Source organism: Triplophysa dalaica, chromosome 15 (assembly GCF_015846415.1).
Source record: "Triplophysa dalaica isolate WHDGS20190420 chromosome 15, ASM1584641v1, whole genome shotgun sequence".
NCBI lineage: Eukaryota > Metazoa > Chordata > Actinopteri > Cypriniformes > Nemacheilidae > Triplophysa > Triplophysa dalaica.
In genome coordinates, this window is record NC_079556.1 from 2927670 (window position 1) to 2946814 (window position 19145).

Here is a 19145-nt window from a genome sequence, read left to right on the forward strand (position 1 = left end):
CTCTGTGAATGAATCTGCATCTTCATTATAAAAGATTTGGGCCCATGTTGAATTATTTGTGAGCTTTATACGCGCGATGACATCTTACGTCGCCACCATAGGAAGTGGTTGCTTTAACGAACTTGTTAGCAACCGCCGTTTTAAGACACAATCACAAGCGGGGTATAGTTTGTGAGTTTTATGTAAAACACTAAAGCGTAAAAATGATAAGAGGTTTTGTTTACCACAGACCTTATTTCGGGGGATTTACCAGATGAACCATTCAAAAAACCCACACACTTTGAAGCCATGGAACCAGATGTCCTAAAATGCTAACTCGCTTCTGGGTTTTGCATACATAAATACGTCATCTCTGAGCCTCCCTATCAAGGAATGTCACTCCTGCTCTTTCATCAGCTGTATGTTGCAACAGGACACTTTGGGTCTGGGCAATGACACCAGAAACTTGTAGATAAACTTGTAGACAACATTTCTTGGTGGTCAGAGGTGCAATGCTCTGAGCTTTAGAGTGATCGTAATATGAATAACATGAGATCAGAGATTTATCCAAGAGAAAATGACAAATTTAAACTGTTACACTGGACTTTTGTTCCACTACACAAGGCAGTGCTGGGATTGGCCACCTCCTTATCTAATTAACACAAACCCTGAGGCACACATTCACAAAGACTGCTTCTACAGGCTCGTGCGGTACGAGTGATGGGTCAGATGCCACCTGATAAAGACCGACACCAGAACTAAAGCCAGACAAGATTGTGATGATTATGAACATCAAAAGTGAAACAAACCGCATGCAGGTTACTTTATAATCAGCAAAGTTTGATCGTAGTGAAACCCAACCAAAAGGGTGAATCATCATTATCACACAGGATTTGTTCCTTTTTCAAGCCCAATACAAAAAGAAAGTAAATTACATTGAAAATAAGGACAATTAAACCTATTTCAGGATAATAAAGATATATTGACCATAATTCTCACTATTGTAATATATTAGGGCAAATCGTCTTTACTATTTCTTATTATTATAAAGTCTCATGAAGCTTCTGTACTAAAAAAAAAGAGTTACTCAAATATAATTTTTTACGGCTGTCAAACGATTAATTGTGATTAATTGCATCCAGAATAAAAGTTTGAGTTTAAATAATATATGTCGGTGTACTGCGCCTATTATTTCGTATTTATGAACACATAAACATAAATGCATATATATAAGAAAAATATAAAGTATAACAATGAATAACCGTTTAGCTTATAACCAAACCCCATTGACTCCCACAGTAGGAAAACTAACATTATCATTTTTTTGGACTGTTGAACACAAATAGAAAAACATTTGGAAGAATGTAGCACAGCAAACAATTCTGTGGCACTTTTGACAACCATTGTTTTATTTTCTGGGTAAATACCAACACCAAAAAAACTTAATGAAACCAACAAAACATTTGAAATTACTTTTGAAAAACAATATAGACATAACAGAAAACTCCTTCACTGCTGCCATGGATTCACATGTTTTCAAACTTTACAATTACACGTTCTAGTCTTATGGGATCAGAACCGTGCAAACAGAATACAGTCCTTCTCTCGCCTTGAATTTGTATTCACAAAGTAAAGATGCTACAAATACCACAAAACACATTTTTCCAGTTTCAAACAGATTTCATCATACATCACATGCTCAAGAGCGCCAGAAACTATGAATAAACAACACTTAAAATAACTTGCTAGAAATAAAACCACATTAACGCATAAGTAGAGCCCAGAAGAGGGTGGAGGCTTCCGTCTGGTATCGGTTGCTCTGAAAGAAGTCCCGTTTTACGTCTTGGCATTGCTTTGACATTCTCTAGCGTTGAGATACATGTGTCAATGTGACCCCACCTCTGTAATTAAAGACGTCTCCCATAGGCCTAATGTCAGCATCTCTACCGGACTACACAATTAGTCAAAACATAACTTGTGTTGCTGTGCACGACCATGCACAAACCCACACCCTTCACATGAACCAATATCAACCCTCTTCCACATTCACAAACACACTATAAGGGGATGTTTGGTAAGTGAAGAACAAAAAGCGAGAAAGAAAGAGACACAGCCCATGGCTGCCGGATGGAATTCTGGGCTATGCTGGAAAGATTTGGCTTATCGCCCAGCATGTTAAGTACTGGAGGTGTGACTTAACCAGAGACGTATAACACTGCTCAGCACAACAAATGAATAGAGTCGAACAGCCACGGATGAGCGCGGCAAGCGGCCGCAGATATGAAGGAATGCGGCAATGATTGTCAATGTGAACAAACCTGCATTACATCCATGAGCGAGCAGCAATTTTGGTCGGATCAGAGACTCCTGCATTAATACTTACGATGTCACTACAAGTCTGCGCTTGTGAGCTTGATCATGTACGAAGGCTATAACCGCTTCTCAATGTGACTATTTAATATGCTGAGATGCATTGCGGGCAGACATTACTTATAGCAGAAATAACAAAACAGTTAGACTCCGAAAGAGGAAATAAAATACATGTTCAAGCAATAGTATGCAGACCTTTAATAAGCCAAAAACACCAAGGACAAGAATGATATGAAATCTGAGATTTCTACTATATCTTTCAAGTATAAGGGGATACTTGACCCAAAGATGAAAATTCTGTCATCATTTACTCACCTTCGAGTTGTTCCAAATCTGTATAAATGTATTTGTTCTGAAGAACACAGAGAAAGATATTTGGAAGAAAGCTTATACCAAACAGATTTTGCCCCCCATTGACTCCCATAATAGGAAAAACAACATTTTGTTCTGTTGAACACATAAAAAGACATTTGGAATAATGTAGGACAGCAAACAGTTCTGGGGTACTTTTGACCACCGTTGTACTTTTCCTACTATGGGAGTCAATGGGGGCCAAAAGCTGTCTGGCTTTAAGCATTCTTACAAAAAATTGTACCTGTGTTCATCAGAACAAATTTTTGGTATAGGGGGTAATTCTCACTAGTTGCTATTAGCATCTCTATTATTATATAAAGGACATATTCTGCATGACCATATTTTACATCCCTAATCCTACCCAATACCTAAACCTAACAACTACCTTAATAACTATTAATAAGCAGCAAATTAAGAGTTTATTGGGACAAAAGTTGCAGTTTTTGGTTTGTTAATAGCAAGAATTGCCCCCAATACTGAAGTGTGACCAGAAATGTATACTGATTTGGAACAACTCAACGGTAAGTAAATGATGACAGCATTTTACTTTTTGGATGAAGCGTCCCTTTAAGATGATTTTTATAAAGGTGTGGCATTATATAATGTCATAGAACCAGATCCCATGAGGTTTGATTTCCTGTCTTGACTCATTTCCTGTTAAAACAGGACATTTGGGTCGAACATATCTAAAGGGCTTGTCCCTTGTTTGAACAGCCAATGGAATTTACCCATGGGACCGCTATCATCCATAATTTTCTACTGCTAGTCAGAGGCATGTGCCATTTGGGAAAAGGGAATTCGCATTCAACAGAGACAAAAATGTAAATACCCCCAAGTACCAGACAAGTCACAATGTTCCTATAAAACAGAGAAACTGTAAGATCAAAATGTCAATCGAGAGTTATTTCTGTTAATATGGATAGCAAGGGCCACAAGAAATACTATGCAATACAAAGAAAGCCTATATCCATATCCAATAGTACTGTAACATTCCAACAATGTCTAATTTTATAAGAAAAAAAGCAAACAGCCTTTTCAACTTCTACAAACCCTGCTTTCTTTTCAATTATCAACAAATCACAGCAATGTATTGTGTTTGCATGTTGTATGTTGTGTATAAGCATTCTAGTGTCAGCAACACCTTACCTATAATATTATCTGTGTGTTACATCACTTTCAAACAACTTCGCATTATAAAAACACACTTTATCCACATTGACCATATCTTGCAATGCATGAAAACTAAACATGGTTAATTATTAACTTTTGCTCCTTCCACATATGTAACAAAACTCCGCAAAACAACGCCAGTTTGTTACAATCCACAAGATCGTTTTTTTTATGTAAATAGTTTTAAATGGCCACACTGCATGTATCGAGCTTTCACGAGTTGAATAAACTATAGAAACAGTCAAAAAAGTGCAGGAAACTTGATCAAAACAATACAATCCGATACAAATATGTTTTAACAAAACAGGCGCGCGATGAATTATCAAATGAGTTTCTGATAAAATGAGAAGAAAACCTTTTATTGAAGCAGCGATCTTGAATGTAGTTCAATGGCCCACCCAAGCCAAACCGTATTTTTAAAAGTCTAAATACGGCTGAATTCGCGACTATTCGCTCTTCTGCTCGTGACTAACAGCTGTCAGAACCCTTCACAATGACAACTTACCTTGTAAACAATCCCATCTTCCCTGCAGACCCTCTGTGCTCGTGTGCGGTCTCATTCCCCTTTAAAACAATACAGCGCGAGCCGACAGGCATAGGTGATGTCATCTCTTTGGCTTTAGAGTTTGCGTTAGCGCGCATGCGCAAACCAACATGGCGCAGGGTTACGTGGGAGATGTAGTGATTGCGCAGAAAGGGACGAAAACGTGAGAACAAACGCACTGGGATTTTCTCTGACGCTCATTAAGTTACTTATAATGTCGTTGTACTCCATACATCACTATGTACTTCACTACATTTGAAAGACAAATATCATACTTTACTACACTACATTTATAAAATGTTCCAAAATAGAAAGTCGTTTCTGTGTAGATGGTTTTCCTTTGTGCGCAATTTTATCTGGTTTGCGGTCTGCCAGGACCTTTCACTGTTGCCAACTATTTATGTTTTTCTAAGCTCGCAGTTTTCCGGCTTTGAATGGCCATTTGGCTGATTATTTTACACAAATCTGGCAACCTTGAGATCTTCAACTCTAAACTGATGTAAAAGTCGGCGCTACTACACCGCTGAAAGCGCTCCAAAAAGGCAATTAGTGCAATAAAAGACGCACATGCTAAAGTGTGGGGTAATCATATGTGGGTTTAACTATGTGTGATGAATTGTTTGGAACGAGCGGTACGATCAATCAAAAATCAAAGAAACATTGTCGCGCATACAGTATGTAAAAAAACATAAATCTGGTATTTGGGGTCAATATGACCCCAATTTAAAATGAACTGGAAATGCGAACAAATAAAATAAATAATATGTAAAAAAAACAAAATCAATAAATCCGGCATATGTCCAAAATTTTCATACAGATATGAAGGCCTGGTACCAGAGCACATATTCTATGTAGAAAAGACATGTTCACAAACACTTCATAGACGTCATGATTTTTATACCGTACAAAACTGTACATTCTATTCCCTAACCCTAGACCTTACCATCACAGAAAACTTTGGCTTTTTGCTTTCTATCATCAGTTATATTATCAGTTACTATGTTTTTTGCGATTTAGTTTACGAGGACACAGGAATTTTGTTTACATTGTTATACGAATGTCATCACACACATTTGTAAACCATGTTTACAGGCACTAACACACACACACTTCCACTAAATCACAAAGCTGACTATTCGAAATGCACTTACACTCTCTCACACACACCCACACACACTTTTTCTCTCTCTCTCACACACACATACACGCACGCACACACACACACAGTTTCGATTCGACTATTTGAAAGAATGTTGATTTTTAATCTATTTTCTTGAGTTTAAATATACATAAATTCACTGAATGCATCACAAAAGTTGTGATACCAGCAGTTGAGCACATCCAGTAAAATGAATGGCTCTCTATGGCCCTCAACTGGTCAAGACAATTAATTGTATTGCTGTAATCCTTTTAGGTTTATCTCAATTTTTTACAATTACTTCATTAATTGGTAATACTTACCCCCAAAAAATAATCATTCCAAACAAAAACAAGGACCATATGAGGGTTAAAACCATTTGGAAAATGAATGATGTTTTAATGAAGTAACTATAGTTGAAATGTTCCTGCTGAAATAAAAACAATTGAAAATGCAATGGATGTAATTGTTATAATTGAAATTGTATTGTCTGGATACTTGTTGTCTACTTGTGTGTAATGGATCCTATTGGTGGGATGGTAAATCTAATTGGAATATCCCGAAACACACAAAAAAGAGGATTTTAATAGAAAAGTCTAATTCTAATTCACAAATGTATTGGGGTTTTTTTCAGCAGGGATTGCATTTGCAGTATTCAGTATTCAGTATTCAGGGGCGGACTGGCCATCTGGCGTTCGGCCCGATAATGCATGGGGCCAGAGCAGACGCTTGAGCCACTCAGACAGACGTTTTATAAATGTGAATGCACACAACGCGAATGCAGAAGTCATGCTAACACATGAATGCATGTTAAACCCCCCCCAGTCAACAGACCCGACCATGCAACCCACCCCCGTCGACAGAAATGGTGGAGGGCTGATATGGGCAAAAAAGCTTTTTCTTCTCAGACCAGCCCAGACAGTATCCACAAGTGTACCAATTTCTATACACTGTAAAGTTCCCATATTCCATTTAAGCTATTTTTTAGTAAACCACAGAAACTAAAACAACCATAGTTTCGTTATAGAAGGTATAGTTTATGTTTGTAGTTAAATTATTGTAATACAAATGGTAGTAAATCCAACAAACACATGGCTTCTACACTTTACTATACAAGAACCTTAAGTTCCAAATGGCTACTGTTAAGTATTGTAATTCTTTGTTACTCGTAATCTACAAATCTGTTTCATATCTGTCTGCCATGTTGGTCGGAACTGCACCCAAGTTTTTCACCTGCACTTGTGTATATGGTTGAGTGACAATATCTAAACTATACATATATGTCTTAAACATATAAAGCTCTTAAAGGAGTAGTTTACATCAAAATTTGCCCCCATTCACTTTAAATAGTAGGAATAAAAATTACAATGGAAACTCAATGGGGGCAAATTTTGAAGTGAACTACTCCTTCAATGCCACCCATACTGTGAGCCGTATAAATATGCAGGGAAAAATGGATAACCCTACCAACATGCAGGGAACACTAGTTTGTCCCTACCAATAATTTTGACCAAACAGTTTACCTACATTTACATATAACCACTGATGCCATGTGTCTCTTGTGTTTTCTACCTAATACTTATTTTTTTCAACATGCATTTGTCCAGAAATAATTTAATTGAAGTTAAACATCTTATACAACCGTTGTTGTGGAACTCAAATGTTTAAATCTCTTTCTCTGCAATGAGTCCTGCCTCTGCAGCTCACGTCGCTAACAGGGTTGGCTTTGATTTTTTAAATCTCGTCTCTCAGGTCGCAGGCCTGTTCGACTATATGGGGCTAAGCAAGAACTGAGAGCTGGATGACATCAAAGTACCAAACTTCTCGAAACCAAACTTTTTAAGGTTTTTCGAATGTCTCTCGCGGTACTTTGATGTCAGCTGCCTGTCGGATGTTGCTTCGCGCATCAAGACACTCAAGTCCATCTCTCGCTGACGCGTGACGCAAGCGGATTTCGTTTGAACGAACCGCAAAAGCTGTCAACAGGATGCAGGTTTATGCAGGCTAACGGTAAGGGGGAAATAATCTTAAAAGTTTTATTGACAAAATGTCACATATTGAGTCAAGGACATGATTTCCCAATGCATGACATTTGACTATTTTGTGTGCCTTTATTAGTTTAAACTTAAAAATGCTTGTTTTTGGGTAATCTAGTTATTTGCTCATGTTTTCTGTGTAAGGGGTTATGTTTTAGGGAGCAACATAATGTGAATCCTGAACAGAGGTGGAAAGTAACGAATTACATTTACTCGGATAGGTGTATGGAGTAGGTTTTATGTGTACTTGCACTTTTTAGCCTTGCTTTTAAAGTCTGTAATTTTACTTGTTCTTAAGTATGATTTGTGGGATGTATTGTAATTCGTTATATTAAATCACATCCGTTACTGAGTAACGAAAGAAAAACGTAAAAAAAAAACGTTTTGAAAGTGAATACATTGCAAGAAACGCGACAGGAAATGACTCCAGTGAATAATGAGCGCGAGTTTGAGTTTGCGCCGAGACTAGAAGAGCGATAGAGATGGAGAAGTTAAACTTAGGTTTAGTGCACCTGTCCTAAATTAAAACCTTATCGAACTCTAAGTGCTGAAGACAATCAAGTAACCCCCTGGCCATATTTAAGCAACCATTTCAGCTTCAAGACAGGATTATGGACGCTGTGCAAACTAGCATCTTATAAAAATCCTAATGTGCAAGAATGTAAAGGTAAAATTAACAATATTTATTTAATTTAAGCTGCTCGTACCCTTGTTGCATTGGTAAGAAGTTTGAACTGTATAGAAAAAGTCTAAACGACATGCATAATGCTTTATAGAGATTTGGCGATATTATATCGTTTGCGAATAATACGTTACACCACAACATTTAGTTTGGATAAAACTATTTATTTAAAGATTCGTTAGATGTTATGCGTGCGTGCGCAAATTGTTTAATATGATTTCGTGCCTCTTATATAAAGGATGAACGGGGCGGGGCGTCCCGTGCGCATCTCGCGCCCACATGTGCTGTGAGAAGAGAAGGTATGGGATCGTTCCCACCAAACAATAGGTTAAATACAGTTTAGTTATGGCATGATGTGTTTATTGAGCTTTAGATAATTACATTTTTCTTTAGTAAATCCTTTTGAAGTCGAATGTCACTATTATATTTGATATTTACAAAAATACTGTAGGTATATTTAAGGAGCTGTTTGATTTGGGGTATAAACAGCAAATTAGAGTTTTTGGGTGAACTATCCCTTTAAGTAAGAGACTGTCTTCACAACTTTTACTTGTATTGGAGTAATATTTGACCAGCAGTATCTGTACTTTCACTCAAGAAAGGGAGTTCGGGCGCACCTCTGTATAAACATGTTGTCGAGATGCGTTTTTGTTGTTAGTGTTGTCTGTTATTGTTAGTCTCCAAGGACACCTGTGTAGACTTGAAATATATTTGCTGCATTCACAAAAAAACAGAGAGAGTCAAAATTAGGCAGTACAACAAAATAGGCTACATAATACATGGATTTAAGGGCAGCCGCAATGAACCAAGATTCGGGCACATATTTTGTTTTTTTTATTTTTCTAGACTTTTTTACTCGTAAAAAACATTTCAGGACTCTCATGCAACTCATGCAACGGATGAACAAACACCTAGAAGTCTTGCCAAATATCGGGTGTTGTAAATGAACAAAAAACCAGACTGTTCACTAAAGTACACAATCAATCAGATTCATGTCAGAACCAAGCCTCATATTTGTAGTGAACAAGGAAACGTTAATTAATATACGTAATAGTACTCCATTTACTTTTACAAATAATTAAATCACACATATTAGTAGGATTAGTGTTAATCCATATGTAATGAACACAGTATTATTTTGTAGAACTTCACAAAAGTACGCTTTGATGTATACTGAATGTAGCATGGTCACTGAAATGCTTAGTTTTCCTATCAATCGTGCTCCATTAACATGCGCCCAAAAATATATAAGGTACATCTTGAAAGCAATTCAACCTTAAAGGAATTGGGGAAAGAGATCCATAGGATTTATTTAGGCAAAAAAATGAGGCCATAGACAGATTTACAGAGGATTATGGGAAAGATTGTACATGTTGGGCTGTCTGGTGGAATTACACACATGGAAACAGCTGGTGATGCAGATTGTGCCATGAGTCTACATTAACTCCCGATCAGATTCAAATTCCCAAAATTACATTAGCAAAAATATTGCCTGTGTTTGCCCTCATTTATTCTCAGGAGTCGGACTCTTCTGAGTTCTTAACTCTATGAACATGAGACCGTGATTTATTCTCTTGACAAAATGTTATTAGAACAGAATGTATCTCAGCCATGTTTATACTTGTTGCAGGCATGGATCAAACCTTAGCAGATGTTTTATATAATTTTCGAGGATCAGAACATGACGTCCAACCTGTCTACTTTATCACTATCTCTCCTTCAGCTGTTTTGCCAATAGGTTATTGTATAGAAACTCACAGCACATACTGTTCCTTGGCTATAAACACAAGCCTGGTTCTGATGTTAAACGCCTCTTCAGAAGCCAAAGCCTTTTACTTAAGTTCAATTGTAGCAGACTGCAACCGTCATGGATGGAAGGATAGTCTGTTTAATGTATAGCGTACGTAGGACTTTTAGGGACTGGGCAGAGAGCATTAGAGGTGTGTAAATATTTAAGTTGCCCAAGTCTGCATATTGTTACTACAGGAGGAACGACTGGAAATCTGGGGTGTTTCTAAGCTGCTCAAAAACAGACTTGCTCGTTACCAGTAGGCATTTTCAGTCATCAAATCAAATTGCATCATTGACACAACAAATAATGCAATATAAAATACATGATAGGACATGTAACAGGTTTCTGTTAACATGGGCGTACTTCAGTCACAAAGTCTACCTTTTTAATGACAATAATGGCCAAATTAACCACCTGAGCTCAAGGAAAACTTGAAGCATTGCTGCTCGCATCTTACTCTCTGTTAAACCATTTGTATTCAAGAAAATGTTGAGGACAACGTCAAAGCATGGATTTCACGTGGTCACGCCACTACTGGAAAGCCTGGGAATGTCCAAGCGACTGGGGAACACCACCGTGTATATGAAGATGGAGAACTCACAGCCCACTGGCTCCTTCAAAATCCGCGGAGTTGGATACATGTGCCAAAATGTAAGAAATATATACAAAATAAAATTGTCCCAGTTAAAAAAGGGCAAAAATGGTACAGTTAGGCGTAAATTCTTGGTTGATTCGCTGGTATATATCATTTCTTTTTAATAGAGTTCAAACGTGTTAAAGTGAATAAAACTATTTCATCTGCTATGATAACAAATGTGGGAGTACCTCAGGGTTTTGTCAGTTCCGCCATACTTTTCACCCCGTATACAGATGACTGTATGTTGAACATCAATATGTTTTAAATATTCTGATGACACTGTGTTTATATTAGTGTTGAATGATTGAGACTGTCCTGGGATAAGTCAACAAGGGGTGTCTACATTGGTGGAATTGTGCGAGAATAATAAGGCTTATATCAATAGTTGTAACACTGAAGAAATCATTTTTGGTTCTATGTCTGATACTCACCTACTGCCAGTTGTTATTTATTAGGAAAAAGGTTAAGTATACAAGTACTTAGGTGTAATGATAGATCATCAATTATCTTGGAAAGATCACATTGATACTCTTTGTAACAGAACAAAGCAGAGAGTCTACCTTCTTCGACGTCTTAAGTACTTTAGAGTAAGAAGACAGATCCTCCTGCTATTTTGGGGTTCTGAGATTATGAGAATATTGCAGTATTGTAATTCTACACTGTATAAAAGTTTATATGTTACTTTAGAAATATAAAAAATATGTTTAATCAAATAAAGATCAAGATTATGGGTCAATCTGTAGGGAAGATATGATTCATCCTATTGTAACAATTTGATAAGGCTAGCAACTAACAATTCTAATTCTAACTATGTTTTACACAATGAATTTGAATTATTACCATCAAATAGGAGTTCCAAGCTTCAACAAACTGAGGTTTAAACAGTCGTTTGTATACCAAGTAATATTAGAGTTGAACAAGATATCCAATCAAAAATCAATGGTTTAAAACGTGCGATGGAAATATTGGTGTTTGTCTGAAGGTATTGTTAGGCTACATGATGTTATTTTGTTCTAAGTTAGTATGAGATAGTTTTGTGTATATCAGATGTTTTGTAGATTTTGTTCAGGTATCCCAGATAGCACAATCCATCTGGCTCTGCATTTATATCTGCAAGATACCTGCAATAATAGTTTGCTCATCTGCAATATGTCTCAGAGACGTCTGAACGTCTGTTAAAGATCTGGAGATCTGCTGTGTAAAAACATCTGCTAAACATCTTAGAAAGAGCAGCTTTACATCCATTCTAAATCATAAACATCTTACAGACGTCTTCTAGATGTCTATATGACGTCTGACAGCAGACGTCTCCGAGACGTATTGCAGATGAGCAAACTATGTGTTGTAGATGTCTGTAAGATGTAAATGCAGACGTCAAATAGACGTAAGCCAGATGTAAAGTCGTTTTGACGTAAATTTTCGTAATCATGAAATTGTTCGTATTTTCAAAATGTTAGTTGGTACGAAAGAAATGAACACCTGCTCCATACCACGTGTTGAGCTTTCCTGTAGAAGGTTGTGGTTTCACTTTCGAGATTGCACATACTCATTAAAAATGTTTATCGCTTTGGATATAAGTATCTGCCAAATGCATATTGTAAATTTTAGGTATGATGACAAAATTTTCAAACACCCCTTAGATCAAAATGGATCACATGACTAGACAGAGCTGAAAATTCCCTATACGACACCTGAATTGTGAAAATTATGATATTTATAATACCGAGGAATGTAGTAAAATAGTTAACATTAACTACAATAGTAGTCGTGTGACCGAAAATGCTTATTTTTCAACCGTTTTTGCTTGTAACTTCCTTATTTTATCAGATATTTGCATGAAATTTGAATAGAAGGTAGAATTTTGTTCGTTCTTTCAAATGAAATCATGAAAATGTATTATGTGGAATGGGCATCAGACCCATGGTACCTCACTGAAAACAATTATGATTAATAAGCGTTCATTCATATTCATAGAATACAAGAGAAAACAACAATGCACATCAATATTAATTGTTAATTCATATTCATACAAGTAGCCTACACAACAAATATTCATTCTCTCCAAGAGGTGCTGTCTGGCTAGATCTGGCTGTGTGTTCGGCCCCTTTCTCCTTTTCATAATTAGCTGTAATTAGCTGTAAGACATAACATCAATTATTATTTACTCATATATTTACGGATGTTTCATGAATGAGGCCCATTATGTGACAATATAACCTCGATGTAAAAACTCAATACAGTAAAATAGAATAAATGCAGTAAAATAATACAGTAAAATGAATCTGAAATTCTCCTCTTTCAGTTTATACATTCAACATTACTTTAACTGGACATTGCTTTTAGAATATCACATCTATTTTTAAACATGTTTCTTTATACTGTACATACAAAAGTAGTTGGATATGTATTTTCGTCCTTCACATTAGGTTCATCATATTTGGGGGTTTGAAAACCCCTGACCTAAGAGACCACATCTAGGCTACTGTAGGCTATTAGTTGCATGACGTTGACGCATTCGAATAAAAGCACTGTAGTGCGAGTATATAAACGTTATGTCACTTTTATAATAGTAATGAGATAATATAATTCCACTGTCGTTACTAATAACAAATATTGGGTTGCAATTTAGACACGAATACGTGTACTGTCCTATTACAAACTTGCCCACTAGCGACGCTTTACAGAAGGGACGCTGGCGGATATTATTGGCAAGTCAAATGACCATTAAAACAAATCTTTTTTCTTTTTACAAGATTGCAAACTTATCCAAGCCAGCCGGTGTAATTTGTTCTTCTGGTGAGTAAAACTAACTTAACACCAAACTGATTTCCCAAAGTTTCTTGTTCCAAAGCAGATTTCTAGACTTTTACTCTCTCTGTATAGGTGGTAATGCTGGTATGGCCACAGCATATGCAGCAAGAAAACTTAACCTTCCCGCTACTATTGTCTTGCCTTCTGTGACGCCTGATCTAGTATTACGTAAACTTAAGGACCTGGGAGCAACGGTCAAAGTTGCGGGCAAGGCAAGAGCCTCATACAGTTTATCAAGCATGCCTTTTTCCTCAATGTAAATCAGGTCTGTATGACACAACAGATCTTTATGTGATGTGGTTTTGTAGGTTTGGGATGATGCAAATGCCGAGGCCCTGCGATTGGCTGAAAGTGAAGGTCTTTCTGTAGTACATTCATTTAACCATCCTCTGGTCTGGTAAGTTTATATAAGGGATGACATTATGTCAAAAAATTATCTATTGGTTTCTGAAATGAGTTGATCTGTCCTCTAGGAAAGGTCATGCCAGTATTGTGCATGAACTCAAAGCCTCCTTACCATCCAAACCTGGAGCTATAGTGCTGACTGTGGGTGGTGGAGGTCTGTTTTGTGGGGTGATGGAGGGCTTGGATGAGGTGGGTTGGGCAGGTGTCCCTGTCCTCTGCATGGAGACTGTAGGTGCGGACTGTTTCAATGCAGCAGTCAAAGCCAAAGACCTGGTTACACTGCCGGACATTACAAGGTATAAACCATCAAAACTGTCTACAAGACTTTATTAATATAGCTTGCACGTTACGCAGTTTCTGTAATTCATACTGTGTGTGAAATGCTTAGTAAGGCAACAAGTCTGGGATCGAAAACAGCAATCCAACAGGCGTTTGAGTACAGCAAGCGCTCCACAGTCATCTCAGAGGTGGTAACCGATCTACAGGCCCTGGAAGCAATAGAACTATTCCTGGGTAAACCTGTTGTTTTGGTTTGGAATACAGCATCTTTAAAGCTTGCATTTTTTAAAGACTTTGTATTTGTGTAGATGAGGAGCGTGTGCTGGTGGAGATGGCTTGCGGAGCCGCTCTGGCTGCAGTGTACAGTGGTCTTATCCAGAGACTGCAGGATGAGGGACGACTTCCTAAACCGCTTGGTCCGCTGGTGATGATCGTGTGCGGGGGTGGTGGCATAAACCTGCCTCTGCTTCAGCACCTGCAGACTGTTATAAGAAAATAATCATGAGAATGTTTTATCATATCATTCCTATCGAAACAATCTGTCTCCATATAAAATGTCTAGTTATTTTGAAATCTTTTTTAAAGTGAGCTCATCCGAAATGACTCATAATTTACTCAATCTCAAGTCGTTTTAAACCTGTACAAATCTTGTTGTTCTGCTGAACACAATGAAAAGTTATTTGGAAGACGTTTGTAAGCAAACAATTGTCGGACACTATTGACTTCCAAAGTGGGAAAACATACTTTGGTAGCTGATAGTGGCCCAGAACTGTTTCGTTTCCCACATTCTTCAAAATATCTTATTTTGAGCTCGGCAGGACAAAGGTATGAATATAGGTTTGGAACAACTCAAGGGTGAGTAAATGAAGACAGAATTTCATTTTTGAGCGAACTGTTCCTTTAAGCAAGTAAGAAGATAGACTCAGGTTGACATCTTCGGCTTGTGTGTGACATTTTCTTAAATAAAGAATTCGTGCAACATATTGTTTGTGAATTTTGTGACTCAGCAGCACGTATAAAGAAAAGTCATTTGTGAGCGAACGATGACTCTTTAAAGGGAGAACAAAAATATGAAATTCTCAGAAATCCATTTCATGTCATTTGTTTATCATTGAATTGTTCGTTCATTAAAAAAATGCTCTTAAAAGCTGAGTTTTGTTTAACTCAGAATCAACCTCCAAAGCACAGACTGAGATCATTTCTTGAATCTATCCTCAGATTTTTCTGTGAGAAGCTCATTTTTAAATTTGTATGCAAAAATTTTATTAACATACGATTTGATTCAAGCTTTAATAAATAGATAAACATTTCAATGTATCAGTCATGCCAAACCATTATGAATACAAAAAGCACATTGCTCCAGACAGGGATAGTGTAGGATTGTAAAACCCTATAATGTGCTACGAACTCAGTTATTGCCATAATTACATTCCCAAACACAAATGAAATTTGATTTTATAGTCATGTACATAACAGCTTTTGGAAAGTCACACCTAAAGTGATTCTGTCATCATTTGCTCTCCCTCTTGTCATTTCAAAACCTGTATGAGATTATTTCTTCCACAGAACACAAAACAAGATATTTTGAAAAATCTTGTTGAGCGAACAGCGATAGCAGCCGTTCACTTGCATTAGTTTTGTGTCCATAGAAGTCAATGGATGTCACCGCTGTTCGGTTATGGGCATTCTTTAAAATATCTTCTTTTGTGTTCTGCAGAAGAAAGAAACTCATACAGGTTTGAAATGACTCGAGGGCGAGTAATTGAAGACAGAATTTCTTTTTGATAACTATCGCTTTAATAAACTATATATATATATTTTTACTGTTCCCCAGCCTTACAATTTGACAAACCTCATAACCTGTATGCTACAAGTTCAATGTTATTAAGTGTGAAATATATAAATGACAAAGTAAAAACACTGGAAAGTGAAGAACGGTGAGATACAGATTTAAAACCTATAAGAATTTCTCATTACTTATTGGCCAAACACTGCTCAATATATATTGAGACCACAAACATCAGTGCCATCTGCTCGCTACATCAGCATGAGGATATTTTATTAAAGCAGTTGTTTCAGAAAATACAAAGATATCCTAAAAACAACAGAACTTGGGAAAATTTACTAACAAAAGTAAAGCAGGACATCCAAATCATCCAGAGTAAAGTGTTACTACATCTCAAAGACAATGCATTGACCATCTTCATCATTACCCGACATAGATATTATTTTGTATAGATATGACAGATTATATGATTGTTCTGATTATTTCCGTATAACTGCCTGCAGGTGCTGAAGCTGAGCCAGGTTAACACTTCCACCCCCGCACACGAGCATCACCAGCGGACCAAGCGGTTTAGGAAGTCGTCCCTCCTCCTGCAGTCTCTGGATAAGACCACTGTACACTGCAGCCAGAGCGGCTCCGCAGGCCAACTCCACCAGCACACGCTCCTCATCTACATACGTACATACAAAGTCTTTCGAAATGAACAAGAATAATTTAGTTATTGAATGCTTCGTGCTATAAATCCCAACGGTAAGCTTACCCAGGAATAGTTCTATTGCATCCAGGGCCTGTAGATCTGTAACCACATCTGAGATGACCGTGGAGCGCTTGCTGTACTCAAACGCCTGCCGGCACGCCGTCTTCGCTCCCAAACACGTCGCTTGACTAGCAACCGATAAGAATTACAGCAATGTTTGTTAAATGTGTGCGTTGAAACTTTTCCAAAAACTTCTGCAGTTTATACCTTGTAATGTCCGGCAGTGTAACCAGGTCTCCAGCTTTGACTGCGGCATTGAAACAGTCTGCACCCACAGTCTCCATACAGAGGACAGGGACGCTCGCCCAACCCACCTCATCCAAGCCCTCCATCACCCCACAAAACAGACCTCCACCACCCACAGACAGCACTATAGCTCCAGGTTTGGATGCTAAGGAGGCTTTGAGTTCATGCACAATACTGGAATGGCCTTTCCTAGAGGACAGATTTCAGGAACAAGTTCTCCATCTCCATCTATCATCTTCTTGACTTTATCCAACAATATATTTTCACAATGATGTCATCACTATGATTTCATCTATTGGATTGTTTTTATTAGTTGTAATAATAGAACAAGCAGAACATAATAAGCTCTTCAAAAAACAAGTCTCATAGACTATATGAGGCCAGTATTTTATTGCACTTATGCTTTTTGCTGTTCCAATTCTTTCAATTGTTTATCTCATCTGTAAGTCGCTTTTGGATAAAAGCGTCTGCTAAATGACTAAATGTAAATGAGTTCACTGTCCATAAAAAGATTTTTTTTTCCAGATTTTAAGAGATTCTGGCTTTGTTTTGCGACATATTTTTGTAAAGATCTTCATGTAACTACAGTATACTCACCAGACCAAAGGATGGTTGAAAGGATGTATTACAGAAAGACCTTTACTTTCAGCCATTCGTAGGGCCTCAGCATTTGCATCATCCCATACCTACAACACCACATCACATAAAGATATGTTGTGCATACAGACCTGGTTTAAAAATGAGAGATATGAGACCGAGTCTCTTGCCTTGCCCGCAACTTTAACCGTAGCTCCCTGGTCTTTAAGTTTCTGTACTACCAGATGAGGAGTCGTAGACGGCAAGACAATAGTAGCGGGAAGGTTAAGTTTTCTTGCTGCATATGCTGTGGCCATACCAGCATTACCACCTATACAGAGAGAGTAAGTCAAAACTAATATTACTAAATGCACATTTTGTGCCGGTCCAAAGATGTTATCCCGTAGAGTTATTCCAAGACACCTGTTGTATTGAGCTACCATTTTTAGTAAAGCAGCTTTGTGAAAATCACTATAGAAATCTGTTTAAATGTTTATTTAATATAAGTGAAATAAAGTTAGCCGGTTTACTTGCACTTACCAGAAGAACAAATCACACCAGCAGACTTGGTTGAATTTGTAACCTTTTTAGAAAAAAATATGCATACTTATGTTACAATTACAATCTGCAACCATTACATTTAAACGGCGCTAGGGGGCAGTGCAAACGCACTTGAAAGCACTGATGACCATTTTTCTTACGTATACAGTAATATTCAGGGTCGTTTTATGTAATTCAGTGCTGCAATCATGCGGGAATTCATCAAATGCAGAAGTTTATTCCTACATTTTGACACATGTATCCTATCCCGCGGATTTTGAAGGACCCAGTGGGCTGCGAGCTCTCCATCTTCAGATACACGGTGCTCCCAAGCCGCTTAGACATTCCCACACTCTCCAGGAGCGGAGTGACAACATGAAATCCTTCTTGTTTTGACATCGTTCGCAAAATCAAATATCTATATTTGCAAACAGTAAGTAGGGCAGAAGAGACGACCGTGAGACCCGGGTAATCGTACGGTACATTGTCCAAACATAACGTCTGCTTTTAGGTTGGTTATTTAAGTCACTCACCTGTTTCGTTGCGGTTATGTCTGATTCTGGCGAACTCTCGTTGTCTAGAAGTTCAAAGTTCGTGTGCTGACAATAAACTAATTGAGTACAAATGTATAAATGTCCGAGACTACACACTGTAAGCTTGCTAGATGGTGTAATAAATAAGAGTAATTCATTTACAGCGAGCTGTAACGTTGCCCTCAAAGTGTAAAACGCAATTCTACGTAGACACTCTCGCGCCATAAGGGCGATATGGTAATATCGTGGTATTTATACTGCGGTATTAATTGATTACCATATTTATATACCGTTGTATATTGTTGTATATTTCTAATATAAAATTAATAATATAATATGTTTTTCTAAATACTGGCCCAAATTACCACAACTATAGATCTGGATAAACTAGATCTATTTTTATTCCATCAGAGGAATGAGATTAACAATTTAACTTATAAAAACATTCTCGGGAAGACCAAATTTCTTCGCAAATACTTGCAAGTGTATGTTTATTTTTTTATATTGATT

At 37.4% G+C, this 19145-nt stretch overlaps 3 protein-coding genes across 4 annotated transcripts in view; 1 reads left to right on the forward strand and 2 right to left on the reverse strand.

The window, feature by feature from the left end:
- daam1a (dishevelled associated activator of morphogenesis 1a) overlaps nucleotides 1–4508 on the reverse strand; it is a 40907-nt gene extending 36399 nt beyond the window's left edge. Inside the window, exon 1 of the mRNA XM_056767603.1 lies at nucleotides 4379–4508. The gene's annotated coding sequence lies outside the window, so the exon portion shown is untranslated. The remainder of the gene's footprint in view (nucleotides 1–4378) is intronic.
- Nucleotides 4509–7455: 2947 nt separating this feature from the next.
- On the forward strand, nucleotides 7456–15180 carry LOC130436444 (serine dehydratase-like). Its single transcript, XM_056767091.1, has 8 exons — nucleotides 7456–7565; nucleotides 10549–10716; nucleotides 13456–13498; nucleotides 13586–13725; nucleotides 13822–13910; nucleotides 13987–14214; nucleotides 14307–14431; nucleotides 14506–15180. Exons 2-8 carry the CDS (start codon nucleotides 10552–10554, stop codon nucleotides 14694–14696), a joined length of 981 nt encoding a protein of 326 aa, XP_056623069.1. The 5' UTR covers nucleotides 7456–7565; nucleotides 10549–10551; the 3' UTR covers nucleotides 14697–15180.
- A 1041-nt stretch (nucleotides 15181–16221) lies between these two features.
- Nucleotides 16222–19134, reverse strand: LOC130436692 (serine dehydratase-like). 2 transcript variants are annotated; one of them, XM_056767587.1, is made up of 8 exons: nucleotides 18636–19134; nucleotides 18349–18520; nucleotides 18103–18145; nucleotides 17754–17893; nucleotides 17584–17672; nucleotides 16948–17175; nucleotides 16744–16868; nucleotides 16222–16653 (listed from the first exon to the last, which is right to left on the reverse strand). In XM_056767587.1, exons 2-8 carry the CDS (start codon nucleotides 18499–18501, stop codon nucleotides 16463–16465), a joined length of 969 nt encoding a protein of 322 aa, XP_056623565.1. In that variant the 5' UTR covers nucleotides 18502–18520; nucleotides 18636–19134; the 3' UTR covers nucleotides 16222–16462. The 2 variants fall into 2 exon arrangements, with proteins under 2 accessions (XP_056623565.1, XP_056623563.1); XM_056767585.1 differs by having other exon boundaries at nucleotides 16222–16674.
- Nucleotides 19135–19145: the final 11 nt, after the last annotated feature.

What these genes read in the sequence shown, in the direction of transcription:
- LOC130436444 (XM_056767091.1), top strand. Translation starts at nt 10,552, where the DNA reads ATGTTGAGGACAACGTCAAAGCATGGATTTCACGTGGTCACGCCACTA. An exon ending in TTGGATACATGTGCCAAAAT is followed by an intron (nt 10,717 to 13,455) that starts GTAAGAAATATA and finishes TCTTTTTACAAG; the next exon opens with ATTGCAAACTTATCCAAGCC. An exon ending in AGCAATAGAACTATTCCTGG is followed by an intron (nt 14,432 to 14,505) that starts GTAAACCTGTTG and finishes GTATTTGTGTAG; the next exon opens with ATGAGGAGCGTGTGCTGGTG.
- LOC130436692 (XM_056767585.1), bottom strand. Translation starts at nt 18,501, where the DNA reads ATGTCAAAACAAGAAGGATTTCATGTTGTCACTCCGCTCCTGGAGAGT. An exon ending in ACACTGCCGGACATTACAAG is followed by an intron (nt 16,869 to 16,947) that starts GTATAAACTGCA and finishes ATCGGTTGCTAG; the next exon opens with TCAAGCGACGTGTTTGGGAG. An exon ending in TGCAATAGAACTATTCCTGG is followed by an intron (nt 16,675 to 16,743) that starts GTAAGCTTACCG and finishes TCATTTCGAAAG; the next exon opens with ACTTTGTATGTACGTATGTA.